The following is a 16,135-nucleotide window of genomic DNA, read 5'->3' as shown; positions in this document are numbered from 1 at the left end:
CGTATAAAAATAAATCTTTTATTGTAAAAAAAAAAATAAGATTATAAAACTAAAAATAAATTTGTAAAGAGCCAAAAAATCCAATTAACCCCTAAATTTGCTTGGTTAGATACTTTAGGAAGGATGATAAATATTGTAGACTTTTGGTCAAGAACTTAGAACTGTGTGAGATACTTAAATGGTCAAAAGATTATTTTTAGCCCGTGTCAAATACTATTTATATTTAATAGTTATAAAAATGTATAAAATTTATATTTTGTAAGTATATAACATACACAAATGGTAAAAATTGACTCATTAATTTTAAAAAATTGTCTTGGTATCCACCAGTATTTTAAAAGGCACTTTCGGGGTGAGCCCTGGGGCGAGGCGCACCAAAAATGTCCTGAGGCGATGGTCTGGGGCGAAAGTCTCAAGAGGCGTACACCCAACAATTCGGGGCGTACGCCCGGGCATTTGAGGTACGTTTTTTTAGTGAGGCGTAAGCCCCAGAGACTTTTTCAAATTAAATCAAAAATTGTTGAATAAGTCCTTCATATAATACCCTAATTTTCAAAAGTCGGCTTGGTAATTACTCAAAAGTTTTAAAAAGGAACTGAAATGTATTAAATTTAAAAGCCAAGACATTTTTATTGATTGAAGCCCTAATTCATGGTCTTTCCCAATTCTTTATCTTATCCGCTAGTCTGTTAATATCTCCCAAAAGTAATAAATATTCAAATATTTTTTTACAAATACAAAGAGAACTTCATTCTCCTTCATAGCAGCAAGTTCAAAGTTCAAATTGCAGGTTAATCATCATTTTTGTTCCTCCATTAGAAAATTTTATTCTTTTAGACTCAAGTTACATGTGCTTGTAAGTAGCATATAATAGATTATTTTGACTAGGTTTTTGTGGGGATGGAGCGCGCGCGCACACACACACACTCTCTCTCTCTCTCACACACACACACATATATAATTTTCTTCAATTTTTATACAATTTTACATGTTTATAAATATTTACTGTAATTATATTATTTTATAAAATATTAAAAATTAAATACTTATAAGACTTATGCCTCGTTGAATCAGATGTAAAACGTCTCATTTACGTCCACGACTTTTAAAACAATGGTATCCACCACTTGTGTCCAATCTTAAATATTACCGTTCAAAGATATACTCTGGTAAAGAGGCTGCTTTTGTCATTATTTGTTAGAAAAATCTTCAAAATGAAGGTATGCAATTGATGAGCTGTGTAATGTATATGGTTGTTGTTAGCCGGCCCTAATATGTCATAGTCTTCGGTCTCACTAAATGCTTTTCTAATTTCAAAAGATTCCTTTAGCATTATCTTCTTCCAATGACTTTATTTGTTTTTGTATTTAAAGGCCCTTGTGGTTTCAAGAAAATCCAATCCCAAAATCTGAGTTTGAGCTCTTATTCATGGATGGATTTGGATGAGATCATAAATTTACTTTGATTTGTCATCTTACACTGATAACATAATCGTCTCTCCTTTTCCCATCTTTCTCTCTGTTTTATTTCTTTTTTAAGAAAGAAGATTTTAATTTATAGTTCAAAGTTTACTGATATTTCAGTAGATTTGCAACTATTGTATTCCTCAAACATTTCTTCTCTATTAACTAATGATAGATCAATTTTCCTTTCCAAAATTTTTCCTTACAGCTGTACCCAGTGCAATATGTCATTCTTACTATACTCTTATTATACCCACGAGAGCGAGGGTTTTGACAACTAAATCAGTGCAATAATGTCAGTACAATATAGATATTATCTCTGTTCGAATGTCTATTTGTCAAAAATAAAGAGGGTGTCATTTGTACCAAGAGGCTGTCTGAAAGAATGTTATTGGATAGATTCGCCAAAGAATATATTGAAAGCCAAAGAAAGATAAATTAGTTTCTGCAAGTCTCCGACCGTGGTTGGAATAATTCCTGAAAGGTTATTCTTCGACAAATCTACTAATGTTATGGCATCCAAATTTTCGAAATCTGTTGGTAAAGAACCAACCGAAAAATTATTGGACAAGTCAAGCACTACAAGATCTTTGAGGCTCCATAAACTCATGGGTATGTTAGTGAGCCTATTTGAATTTAGGTAAATATTTTTCAAAGAGGTAGTAGTATTGCCAATTCAATATGGTATTGAACCGATATTTGATTATTAAGACAAACCAACCAAGCCCAACACCAGCAATTTGCAAAGGCACTCCGAGAAAGTAAAACTTGAAGATTCTGTAAATCACATAATGTTCTATCTGTCCCTTAATCTCGGAACGATATAAATAAAATAGTTCAAGAGAATTGGAGAGATTGCCAATGGAATCTGAAAGAACACCATCTCTTTCAAATATCTGAAGTCTGCCAAAGAAGTTAAGATACTTAGGTACGGAGATGATAAGTTGTTATTGAACAACTTAAACGTTCAAGCTGTCTCAAATTCCCCAAAGAGTTAGGACTCGGGCCACTGAATTTTATAAAAAAAATTTAGGAATTTTTTCCTTTCCATAGAATATTTGAATTTTTTTTTTTATCAAAATTGTCCTAGTTTTGTATATTACCGTTCTAAGCAATGATTACTTACAAATTATATACAATCCATTATTAATGTCTTAAATTAGGGGATTCATTTACACCATTTTCCCTCTCCTCTTTCCTTATTTTTCTGCCTCAATTCAGAAGAGTTGAATTTGTTGGGAATAAATCCCCTACAGAAGTAATATTCACAGTAATAAAAGCGGAATAATCACGTAGCACCGAGATATGGTAATTAACAAGAAAAAGAGTGACAACAACATCATGATTTTTACGTGAAAAACCCTTTGAATAAGGGAAAAAACCACGGTCCCGAGACGAGCAACTGATATCACTATAGCAAGGAATTTTACACTTTGTAGGTCCGAGTAAATTATTCCAAAGACCACTACAACACTCAAAAGAAATAACCCTTTTTGATATTCTCATCTCATACAATATCGCTCATTCTCTATTTTTCTCACAAACTATTTTCTTGCACCTTGTCTGTGAAACCTCACTCTTTCTTTCTCTCTTTGTTGATGTGTGAAAATGAGATTTGAAGCTCTCCTTTTATAGCCGAAGCCTCACTCTCTAAAGCCTACTATATTTGACAATTTGCACATATTTTTTTTTTTTTTTCTTCAATGTTGACAATTCAACAAAGTTGACTACCAACCCAAAAAAATTTAACAAAGATGACTATCAAACCAAAAAAAAGTTTCGTTAGGCACATGCCTTTTACTTTGACTTTTGAACGAGATAGAACCCATCAAAATTGCTCTTACCCCCAGCTTTTATGATATACCCAAACAACGTTCAAAACTTTTTGATTCTCATCGTTTTCTCCATTATAGATTCCCCTCTTTTTAATAAGTATATTCACTTATTTTTCCTCCTTACTATTTTGTTCTTTTCTTTTCTATTTTTTCGTTTCTTTGCTCCCAACATGAAGCTTGTTCTTGTGCTATACATCATTAGCACTCTGTCCTTGCATTTCATTCTTGCTTTCTCAATTATATTATTTTTTCTACTAAAGAAATTAACTGTATTATATTTGAATAAACATGTAACATTCAAAAGAATGACAGAGCTAATTAATTGTATTGCATATAATTCTTTCTTGGTTTTTGGTTGATTTTTTTATTCATTAATTACACATTATTTAGTTATTCAAAAACATCATCGTGCGAGATTGTTATTTTCATTTTATTCTACCACTTACTAATGAAATAAAAAAAAACTTCAAGCGATAAATGATATTTTAAGTGACAGCAGCAACATACAAATTTGTATGTTACAATAACATACAAATTAAAAATAAATTCCGTACAAATTTGATACTTATACAACAACATATAAACTAAAAATAAATTTTATATAACTAATTGTATAGTATAAAACTTATTTGTAACTTATTTATAATTTTCATACATTATTTTTACCCCAGTTAAATGCAACTACAACATCATATAGCTTAAATATAATTTTCATACAAATTTTATACAATATATTTTTTGTAAGTATTTTGTATATGAGTCGTATATATTTTGTATATAATGTGTTCATCTTTCTCTCTGAAATCCAATCAAAACTTCCTCTCTTAATACAATTTTGATAAATATCAACAACTTTATGTAAAAGGATAATATTTATAACTTAAATACAAATTTCATACAACGATTAAATATATTGTTACAACAGAATACAACTTAAAATACAATTTATATATAACTTTAATACAATTTCATAAGTATATTGTATGTCATGTGTTTTTCTTCTTCTTCTTCGAGGAGTTTCAATATGGAATTCAGCCAAAAATCAAGTCTAATCTTCACTAAACACCCTCAAAAATCAAGTCTAATCTTCTCAATTATTTGCAACAACACTCAATCCAAACAAATAATAGTTTTTGAAAACACAAATTCGAATTCAAAGCTTTGAAGCTTTTTAAAGGTTGTCAATGGAGGAGAATCAAACACCTTCACAATTTTAATTGACACTTCCAATTCGAACACTAATTGCGCAACATGAAAGGAAATTGTTAAGTTAAAACTCTATATTAAAACAATTAAAATTCATTGATAAAAGAAAGAGGATAAAAAGCAGAAAAAACGAAGGAAGAAAAACTGGAGAAAGAACAAAGAAGGAGAGAAAGAGAGTAGGGATGGAGAAATAACTGATTCCATAAGTAATTCCTAATATAATGAGATACTCAATAATACTAATTTGTATATAATTGGTAAATTGTATATGTACATGTAATTAAGTTAAAACTTGATTAATGATGGTAATAAGTTTCATTTGTAATATAGAAAAATAAGAAAATAATTTCGGTACAAAGAGGGTACTATTTGTACATTATGCTCTTTATAATTTATAATTTAAGAAAATAATTTTTTTAGATTTTTTATATATAAAAAATATATTTTTTTATATGTAAAAGTAAATCTCTAATGTGTAAGAAAAGAAGTAAGAATATAAAACAAAAAATAAGTGGGTAAAGAGTCGCAAAACCAACGGAGAGGCTTCTTTTGTCATTATTTGTGTAGAAAAATCTTCAAAATGAAGATATGCAATTGATGAGCTGAGTAATGTATATGGTTGTTGTTAGCCGGCCCTAATATGTCATAGTCTTCTGTACCCCACTTAAAAAAATGGTGACTCTTCAGTCTCAATAAGAGCTTTTCTAATTTCAAAAGATTCCTTTAGCATTATCTTCTTCCAATGACTTTTTTTTGGTATTAAAAGGCCCTTAAGGTTTCAAGAAAATCCAATCCCAAAATCTGAGTTTGAGCTCTCATCCATGGATGGCTTTGGATGAGAGCATAGATTTACTTTGATTTATCATATAACACAATCGTCTCTCCTTTTCCCATCTTTCTCTCTGTTTTATTTCTTTTTTAAAAGAAGATGTCAATTTATAGTTCAAAGTATACTGATATTTCGGTAGATTTGCAACTATTGTATTCCTTAAACATGTCTTCTCTTTTAACTGAAAAAAGAGCAATTTTCATTTCCAATAAATTTCCTTACATTTGTACCCAGTGCAATTTGTCATTCCTATTACACTCTTGTTATAGTCACGAGAGCGAGGGTTTTGACAATTAAATTGGTAAAACAATTTCAGTACAATATAGACATTATCCTTGCCGAAATGTCTATTTGTCCAAAATAAATAAGCTTTCTACAGAAAGTTTCAGGAAGTATGCAATCAGGTGTCAAGAATAGGCACCTAAGATGCGACCTCCGAAGAGAAAGAGTACAATGTTTGAAATTTTTCTCCAAGCCCAAGATGAATTAATACTTTTTTCTTAGGAATCATTTGTCGAGATCAAGCAGATAGGAGAAATGGTATAAGATGCGATTAAAATGGGCCGAATTATGAGATCGATAGGATATTATGTTTCGTATTCTGAATCGTAGAGTCTATCACTCTTTGACCAGATTGTGTGCCAATACCCCCAGCTACTTCTCATGTCCACCCCAGTTGTGACTGTGTAGACACATTCTGGTACTATGCTATCTCTTTTTCCTTTTTTTTTTTTTTTTTTTTTGGTACAGACACTTAATTCATTCTGGATTGACTTGTTTAGCAACTTTTACTGTGCATAGCTCAAACGCTTGATTTTGAGCCCTTCTTTCACAAACATACCTATTTTGGTTACTTCAATAAAACACCCGCCCATAAATGACAAAAGGTGAGAGTAGTAGTTATCATCTCAGTTACTTCTCATAGGCAAAAGGTGACTATCACTCTTTAACAAGATAGTATGTCAATACCCCCAGTTACCTTTCATGTCGGCTGATATGGGATTTCTAATATATCGGTGTACTATTAGAAAAAAGAGTGAAAAATATATTATGTTAGAATTGATTTATATTTCTCTTCGTAATTAAGTCAACCTTAAACCAAGTGCAACATTCAACTTTCTTAGAGTATGAAGGCCAACTATTAATATTATACCAGTTTTAAAAATATGCATCTAAAATATCTAATTTTGTATGGATTCATGTGTCCTATATTTTTGCCTATAAATCCGCCCCTCCTGAGTCCTAATGCCTTATGGGTTCACGTGTCCTAGGATTTTGAGCCCTTCTTTCACATCAATTGCAGTACGATGCACCCTATTTATCAAACTTCCACAACCAAAAGTTTACTTATATAAGGTAAATCGTGCAAATGCATACATAAGGTAGATCGTGTGAAATCCTAGTACGAAGACCAATTACTTCAACAAGTATGTTCTGTCATACTTTCCCAACCTTTAGTTACTCAAATTGCATTTGAGCTACAAGATTATAAAGTGTTCAAGTTAGAAGGTGTTATGTCTTTTTGATGAACTGAAAATGTGCTCTATGCCATGTTAATACTACAGTGCATATGTAATATATACAGTTGCATCCAGTGTAATTTTAGATTTTGGAAGATACAGATTGATGTGGATCTTCAATTTTTCATTTCCTGTTGTTGTATCCTTTTACATTTGTAATGTCAATGAATTATTCTAAGAAATGATCTTTTATCTCTTCTTGCAATTTGAATATCAGAAAATGACATTTAGGTATATTAAAAGGCCTGCTTGCAAAGGAGTTGGGCCAATCAATTAGCATACAACCAATCTAAAAATGACTGGTTTTGGGTTTTGAAATTCAAAAATAGCTCGATTTACTCGTGATAATTGAAAATAGTCGCTGCCTCGAAGTAATCGAAATTTAGCCATTTTTCATGTAAAGATAAATCTGAACGAAAACACTATTCAAAATTCGAAAAATATTCTAGCATATTATACTCGACTTCCAGTATAATATACTGGTCCAACTGGAAGTTCATACACATGTAGTGCTTTAATATCCAGCATATTATGCTGGAACTTTTCTTGTGTTGGAGTTCCAACATAATATGTTATAAGTTCATACACAGGTGCACTAATCTCCAGTTTATTATGCTGGAACTTTTCGTGTTGTAACAAAATAATAATAATGGCTATTTTTCAAACGTTGGTTATTTTTTAATTATCAGTCCGAAAATTGACTAGTCCGTGCTATTTTAAGTTTAATAAAAAAAAGTCTGGACTAAAATACCCTCTAGCCTAAAATAGAACAACTATACAATCTACGGTAAATGGCCAAATATACTCATGTACTTTCGAAAAAAGTTTAAATATATCTTTCGTTATAGTATGAGTCCAAATATACCCCTGCTACTATATTTTGGTTTTAAATATACCCTTAATTTAAATGGAGGGACACATGTCATTGTTTTATTGGTCAATTCTAAATATCTCCTAATTAATTAAAAAGACACATACCCATACTTTGTAAAAATTGCTTTAAAAAAATTAAAAAATAATTTTTATAAAAACTGAAGAAAAAAAATCAACAAAATATTTTTGTTTTTTTAATATTAATGTACTTGTATCCACTGCTTTAGGAAAGTCTTTTTTTTTCGGTTTTTAAAATAAAATCTTTTTTTTCCCGTTTTTACAAAAAAATTGCTATAAAAAAAAATGAAAAAGAATTTTTTGTAAAAACTGAACAAAAAATCAAGAAAATATTTTAGTTTTTTAAAAACTAATGCACTTGTAATCCACTGCTTTAGGGAAGTCTTTTTTTCAGTTTTTAAAACATAATCTTTTTTTTTCCAGTTTTTACAAAATAATTGCTTTAAATAAAACTGAAAAAATTGAAGAATATTTTTTTGTAAAAACTGAAAAAAAAATCAATAAAATATTTTCGTTTTTTAGAACTAATGCACATGTAGTCCACTACTTTAAGAAAGTCTTTTTTTTTTATTTTTTAAAACAAAATCTTTTCAGTTTTAAAAAAAAAAATATTTTTCGGTTTTTTCAGCCTTTTAAAGTAATTTTTTTTGTAAAAACTGAAAAAAAAGATTTTTTTTTTAAAAACTTAAAAAAAGACTTTCCTAAAGCAGTGGACTACAAGTGCATTAATTTTTAAAAAACAAAAATATTTTCTTGATTTTTTTTTCCAGTTTTTACAGAAAAATATTCTTTAGTTTTTTCAGTTTTTTTAAAGCAATTTTTTTTGTAAAAACTAAAATTAAAAAAAAAGAGATTTTGTTTTAAAAACTGAAAAATAAAGACTTTTCTAAAGCAGTGGACTACAGGTGCATTAGTATTTAAAAATGAAAATATTTTGTTGTTCTTTTCTTCAGTTTTTATAAAAAACTATTTTTCAGTTTTTTTAAAATAATTTTTACAAATATTTCGGGTATGAGTATGTGTCTTTTTAATTAATTGGGAGATATTTAGAATTGACCAACAGGACAATGATACGTGTCCCTCCGTTTAAATGAAAGGTATATTTGAACCCAAAATATAGCGGCATGGGTATATTTAGACTCATAGTATAACGAAGGGTATATTTAAACTTTTTTCGAATGTACAGAAGTATATTTGGTCCTTATCCTACAATCTATACAAAAGAAGCGCTGCGGCCATTTCCAAACCCAGTTAAAATACATCGTATGAACTAATTCTGTAGAGCATGCATAAATAATAACTGGTCCAACAATTCTCTTCATTGTATTCGTTCAAACGTTTCTATTTTCTTCTTTTCTTTTCCTTTTTCTTCCTTTTAAATTAGGGGGGCATTTCACCTGTCATCGTTTTTCTGTTTAGTAGACACACACAATATATAGATAATTGAAATAAAACAATAAAGGAAAGGAAGAATATTGCAAAGAAAGAAAGGGAGAAGATTTTGAGATGAATTACAATGTGATAAAACCCCATATTTATAGGGAAAAAGTGACTTAGCCACAAAGTAACAAACTCTCTAAAAGATAAACATTAACCTAGAATACAATTCTATTTATAATAATTCTCCTTGAATATCTATTCAATAGATAATGTGCCTCGTTAAAACCTTAACTAAAATAAAAACCTAGAGGGAAAAAATCCTGGTGAAGGAAAAAAAAAGTACACATGTTTAAAAATACGTCTTTTGGCTGCCTCATTAGAAACCTTGCAAGGAAAATCTAGTGGGACAAAATCTTCTAAGGGAAAAAGAATACAACGCGTATTAACGCCTCCTGATGAGAGCATTGAGCCTTCGCATCCCAATCTTGTACACTAGCTTCTTGAAGGTTGACGTTGGTAAAAATTCGGTGAACAAATCAGCCATATTATCACTTGAACGAATCTGTTGCACATTAATATCACCATTCTTCTGAATATCATGTGTGAAAAATAACTTTGGTGAAATGTGCTTTGTCCTATCCCCTTTTATGAATCCTCCCTTCAATTGGGATATGCATGTTGCATTGTCTTCATACAAAATCGTGGCTAGATTGTCACATTTCAAACCACATTTTCTCGAATAAGATGTATTATAGACCTCAACCACACACATTCTCGACTTGCTTCATGAATAGCAATTATCTAAGCATGATTAGATGAAGTAGCCACGATTGATTGCTTAGTCAATCGCCAAGATACGGCAGTGCCTCCACATGTAAACACATAGCTTATTTGAGATTGAGCCTTGTGTGGGTCAGATAAATACCCAACATCGGCATAAACAACAAGATCGGGACTGCAATCATTGTCATAAAATAAGCCTATATCGGTAGTTCTATTTAGATACCGTAATATGTGTTTGATTCCATTCCAATGTCTCCTTGTAGGAGTAGAGCTATATCTTGCTAAAACATTAACTAAAAAAGTTATGTCAGGTCTTGTAGTATTAGCAAGATACATTAGTACACCAATTGCACTAAGATATGGTACTTCAAGACCAAGAAGCTCTTCATTCTTTTTTTTAGGTTGAAACGGATCCTTATTCACATTAAGTGATCTAACAACCATCATGGTACTTAACGGATGTGCTCCATCCAAGTAAAACCGTTTCAATACTCTTTTTGTGTAGGCAGATTGATGAACAAAAATTCCATTTGTTAAATGTTCAATTTGCAAATCGAGACATAATTTTGTCTTTCCGAGATCTTTCATCTTGAATTCCTTCTTTATATAATCAATTGCCTTTTGGAGTTCTATGGGAGTTCCAATAAGCTTTATGTCATCAACATATACAACAAGTACAACAAACTCGATGTTGTTTTCTTTATAAAAGCACATGGACAAATGACATCATTTATATAATCTTTCTTTAATAAATACTCACTAAGGCGGTTATACCACATTCTTTCTGATTGCTTTAGACCATACAAAGATCTCTGAAATTTAATTGAAAATATTTTTCCAAACTTTGAATTATGTGCGTCGGGCATTTTAAATCCTTCGAAAATTTTCATGTATATCTCATTATCAAGTGAGCCATAAAGGTAGGCTGTAATCACATCACTAAATGCATGTCAAGCTTTTAATGGATAACAAAACTAATGAGATAACGAAACGTTATTGCATCCATAACAGGTGAATATGTCTCTTCTTAATCGACACCAAGCCTTTGTAAAAATCCATGTGCAACAAGGTGTGTCTTATATCTTTGTACCTCATTTTCTCATTCTTCTTGCGTACAAAGACCCATTTATAGCCAACATGCTTAACACCATTAGGTGTTTGGATTATAGGCCTAAAAACTTCACATTTTGCAAGTGAATTCAACTCTGATTTGATTGCTTCTTACCATTTTGGCCAATCACGTCTTTGTCGACATTCTCTAACAAATTAAGGTTCAAGATCTCCACTATGTTGCATAGTGCTAGATGCAACATTATATGCAAAGACATAATCCTCCACTCTATCCAATCGATTTAAATTTATCTCAATATTGATTGGGTTTATTGATAGTTCTTTATTTTCTTGAGTCTCAGGCTGAGTGATTTCCTCATGAATCTCAAGATTAGTTAAATCATAGATTTCTTTATGAGACTTTTTCGTAGTGCCATCTTGATCATTTATTTTTCTTTTCTAGGATTTAAATCCTTAGAACCTAAGGGTCTGCCATGCTTTAGGTATGCTTTTGATTCATTAACTATGACACTAGAAGATTTTTCAATTGGGACATCAATACAGATTGGAACATTCTCTGCAGGGATATGTGGTTTTGTTATTCTTTTTAGATTAGTAAATACGTATGACATTTGATTTGCTATTTTCTGCAAATAAATAATCGTATGTTCATCTTTTTCACAAATAGAAGCACGTGGATTATGATGAGACAATGATGGATTTTTTCACAAAATTTTCCGTTTGATTTCACTAGTTTCTCCCCCTGATTTTGGAAAAAATATCTCATCAAATCGACAATCTGCAAATTGAGCAGTGAACAAATCTCCCGTTAATGTTTCGAGGTAGCGAATAATGAAGGGCGATTGAAACCCAATATATATGCGTAATCCTTTTTGGGGACCCATCTTGGTGTGACATGGCTGTGCTACAGGCACATATACTGCGCATCCAAAAATTCTTAAATGAGATATATTAGGTTCATGACCCAAAATTAATTTTAATGGGGAATATTTATGATTATTTTTCGGTGTGAGACGAACTAGCATTGCCGCATGTAAAATGGCATGACCCCAAAAGAAAGTGGGAAACCTCATTTTCATGAGTAACAGTCTTGCTATCAATTACAGACATTTAATCAAAGATCTTGCACGGCCTTTTTGAGTATGAACATGAGCTATAAAATGTTTCACTTTTATCCCAATTGATAAGCAATAACCATTAAATGCTTGGGATGAAAACTCAACATCATTATCAAGTCGAATAGACTTAATTGGATTATCGAAAAACTGTGTCCGTAATCAAAATATTTGTGCCACTAATTTTGCAAATGCCAGATTGCGAGATGACAATAGGAACACATAAGACCATCTAGAAGATGCATCTATTAAGACCATAAAATATCTAAACGATCCACTAGATGGGTGAATAGGTCCACAAATATCCTCATGTATACGGTCCAAAAATGCAGGGGAATCAATCCCAACCTTTGTTGATGATGATCTAATAATTAACTTTCCTGGATAACAAGAAGTGCAAAAAAATTAAATATTAAAAAAGAATCTTTAAATTCTTTAATGGATATCCATTTGAATTTTCTATAATTCTATCTCATCATAATTGATGAAGGAAGTCCTAATCGTTCATGCCAAAGTACAAAAGTATTGGAATCAATAACCTTTTGGTTTACCCATTAGTGCTGGATTGTTTAATATAATTTGAGACAACACTGTACAACTGAGTATTTGCCTGACTCAATATTATTTATAAATTGTTTGTTTATAGGGCGATCAGATTCATGTGACTGTCTGTCGGTCTCTTATACGTATGTTCAAACCAAAGATAGAGGGATTGGGTTTGTACTTTATGAAAAACTTTGTGATTGGACCAAATAATATGAAACTTAAATACACGCGGCATAAATTGAAGTTGGCATTTACTCATAGGACGACTGTAGAGGAATCACATGAACAGTTTTTGGGTATGAGTATCTTCGACTTAAGACCTTATGAGTATTTGGTAAATAAACTTGATGTTGATGAAAGTGAACTCTTCGGTAAGTATTCTTTTCGCAGTTCTTTTATTTGAATGTCTTATCAACTTTGTCGTGACTATTTTTTAAAAATATTATAGATGTCATAGGAGAGGTTGTAAGCTATGGTGAAGTAGAATCACATAACCAAGGTGATAAGACCAACACTTTTATGAATGTAGAACTTGAAGATCATGAGTAAGATTGCGTTTATGACTTTACTTTGTTATTTATTTTAACAAGATTACTTATCGCAATTTGATTAAGTTTTTATATAATTTAGGTAGGAGGAATAATATTTTGGCAACATTTTAGGGAGAATTCGTAGACCAGATCTTGCCACATTTGGAGGGATTACCCCATCAACCAATCATAGTAGTTATGCAGCTGATAAAAGCTCACAAATTTCAAGATATTTCAATTGTCTTGATGACATGGGAGATTTATTTTATGTTAATTTTTTGGTTCTGAAACTAATGTTATATATAGGCAAATATTATATGCGTAATACTTGGCATGCCTCAAAGCTCTGGATTAATCCAGATCTTCCTCAAGCTGTTGAATTTAAGTCCAGGTTAGTTATTTGAAAAATTAAGTTTGTGTGGATGCTAAAAAATTATTTTTTATAGTTAGAACTAATACAACCTTGCGTAAATGCAGATTGGCAAGTGAGAATGAAGCTAACTCTTCCAGAATCAGTCATATACCTTCTTAGCGTAGTAATTCTGGTTATGATGAGTTGGCTGCTGGAATTGTAGGAGTTAAGACTATTAAAGAATTGGTCGATTGTATGGAGGTAATTAAAGTGTTAAACTCCTTTAGTATTTAATTTATGTTATGTTGTGCATGTATAACATTATTGGATCTAAAACACCATTTTGTTTTCTCAAATGTGCACATATGTATTTTTTAGAATACATGTAACATAAGTTTATGAGCATTTCACAATCCGAAACTTCAGAGTAAAATCCTAAATGCTTCTGTTGATGTGACATGCTTTTATGCACGTCTCTTTTATTATTCTAATATTGTAAAATGGTACTAAATCTCATAATCTCAGATCAACAAATTTATAAGCACATAAATGAAACTAATTGAATCTGGATGCTTACTGCTGCTTATTTATTTGGTTTTGAACATCATCATTTAGTGGAATGTAATGATACAAAACCTTTATAATCTCAGGATATAAAATTAATAAGACTAAATAAGTGAAACTAATTGAATATCTATGCTTATCTATTTGGTTTTGGACATCATCTTTTAATGGGATATAATGGAATTTTTACAGCTTATGCTCCTTGGCATTTACATTGATATTCCAACAATCAAATTTGCAAGATACATTGCTACAACTTTAATTCTTCTTTTCAAGAAGGACAATTTTGGATTGTTGCGACTGTAGTGAATCTGCAATTTAAAAAAGAATGGTCATATTTGGGGAGCAAGAGATGCTCGAAGAAGGTTGATAAAATTGGAAATAAATTTCACTGCAAGAAATGTGACTGCCTGATAGTTCCGCCATTTATAGGTTTGATAAGATTCTCTATTTACTTAAAAAATTAAATATAACTTAAGTTTAAATTTCTTGTTCTAAACGTATTTTTCAGGCGCAAGTTTCAAGTGCAAGTAATGGATCGCACTGGCTTTATATCTTTGTTGCTTTGGGATCGTGAAGCAACAAAGCTCATTGGGAAGTCTGCTAATGAGTTAAATGAAAGTTCAATAGAAGTATGTTTTTTATTTTATTTTTATTGTTAGTATATTTTTTCAATTAAGGTAAATATGGTATATTTGCAAAATTGGAGTAAAAATTAACTCGAACCTCCAATACACCCTTATATTTATTGGAACTGCCCATTTGTTATATCACTCAAAAGGAAGAGCTCCATTATTATTTTTATACCATTCCCTTTGCCATTTTTTGGCAGCAACAATCGCATGTAGACAAATGATATAAAAACGACATAATGCACTCTACCAGAATGAAAAGTAGGCTAATGATTTAAGGTATGGTTTAATCGATGTACTTTTTATTTTATTTCTTATTGTGTTTTAGCACTTCTAACACTAATTCGGTCTTAGACTTTAGTGATGTTGATGAGTGTTCTTATCCAGTGGAGTTGTTTGATATTCTTGACAAAAAAGTCATGTTTAAAGTGACTGTTAAGAGCTCCAACATTAAAGTGCATGCGAAAGTTTATAATGTTGTTAAACTGTATGTGATCGTTACTCAAATACTTCATAATATGCCAATTTTCCCTTTGATTTTATATAATCGATTATCAAGTTTAAATTATTTATGTTATTATTTTCTTAATAGGACCCTGATTTCAATTGTGAACAAGTCACTGATGCAGACACAACTTTCAAGGTGAATAATTCAAATTTTGCCTGTATAGCTTCTCATCTACAATATGGTTCAAATAATTTATTTTTCCTTTGTAGGATTCAATGACTGATAATGAGATGACTTCTCCTGCAAAGACCCCTGCCAAGAGAAGTAGAGAAGAGGATGGAACATATGTAGTAGAAGTTGATGATGATCTTGCACAATTTTCAAGTAACAAGATTAAAAGAGTGATTAAACAGGAGAAAAATCCTTGAATGGCTGCATTTACTTCATTTTAAATGACATTATTCGTACAATTGCATTAGCAAGTACTTTGGTACGAAGGAGAAGTAGTTTTATTTGGTTTCTACCATTTAGAATCATGATTTAATATCTGAAATTAGTTCACTCTTTGTGATGTGAACTTTATTTATATTAGAAGAGCTATTGGATATTTTTGAAATATCGTATGCGAACGTTTATGCTATTATATCATCAAAGAATGATGAGAAGGAACTTATGAATATTATATGTGAGTTAAGTGAATGAATTAAGTACTGAATAAATATCTTTGTGTAATTAAGATTTCTATATCTACTTGTGTTTGTGAGACTTCAAACTTCTTATATATATTTTGTGTATGACATATTGAAGTCCAATAAAATGAAAAACATGAATCGATGTTCCAGCCTCTAAGCCACAACATCTCCAGTATAGTAATATGGGAAAAAGGTTCCTAGAGTGTAACCTTTATGTATGAGATATTGAAGTCTCATTGTGATGTACATTGTTTAAATCAGATAAACATCTCGATAAT

The 16,135-nt window shown here is 30.8% G+C and overlaps 1 protein-coding gene across 2 annotated transcripts; it reads left to right on the top strand.

Moving 5' to 3' along the window:
* The first annotated feature begins 12,639 nt into the window (after positions 1-12,639).
* On the top strand, positions 12,640-15,836 carry LOC104094493 (uncharacterized). 2 transcript variants are annotated; one of them, XM_070196668.1, is made up of 7 exons: positions 12,640-12,935; positions 13,088-13,184; positions 13,274-13,560; positions 13,647-13,782; positions 14,278-14,717; positions 15,310-15,360; positions 15,435-15,836. In XM_070196668.1, the coding sequence occupies exons 5-7, from the start codon at positions 14,619-14,621 to the stop codon at positions 15,591-15,593; spliced, it is 309 nt and encodes a 102-aa protein (XP_070052769.1). In that variant the 5' UTR covers positions 12,640-12,935; positions 13,088-13,184; positions 13,274-13,560; positions 13,647-13,782; positions 14,278-14,618; the 3' UTR covers positions 15,594-15,836. The 2 variants fall into 2 exon arrangements, 1 of the variants encoding a protein (XP_070052769.1); XR_011414555.1 differs by lacking the exon at positions 15,310-15,360 and having other exon boundaries at positions 12,640-13,184; positions 15,435-15,586.
* Positions 15,837-16,135: the final 299 nt, after the last annotated feature.

This window comes from Nicotiana tomentosiformis, chromosome 3 (assembly GCF_000390325.3).
Source record: "Nicotiana tomentosiformis chromosome 3, ASM39032v3, whole genome shotgun sequence".
Lineage (NCBI taxonomy): Eukaryota > Viridiplantae > Streptophyta > Magnoliopsida > Solanales > Solanaceae > Nicotiana > Nicotiana tomentosiformis.
The sequence above is the reverse complement of the archived record's forward strand: the minus strand, read 5'-3'. Positions and strand labels throughout refer to the sequence as shown.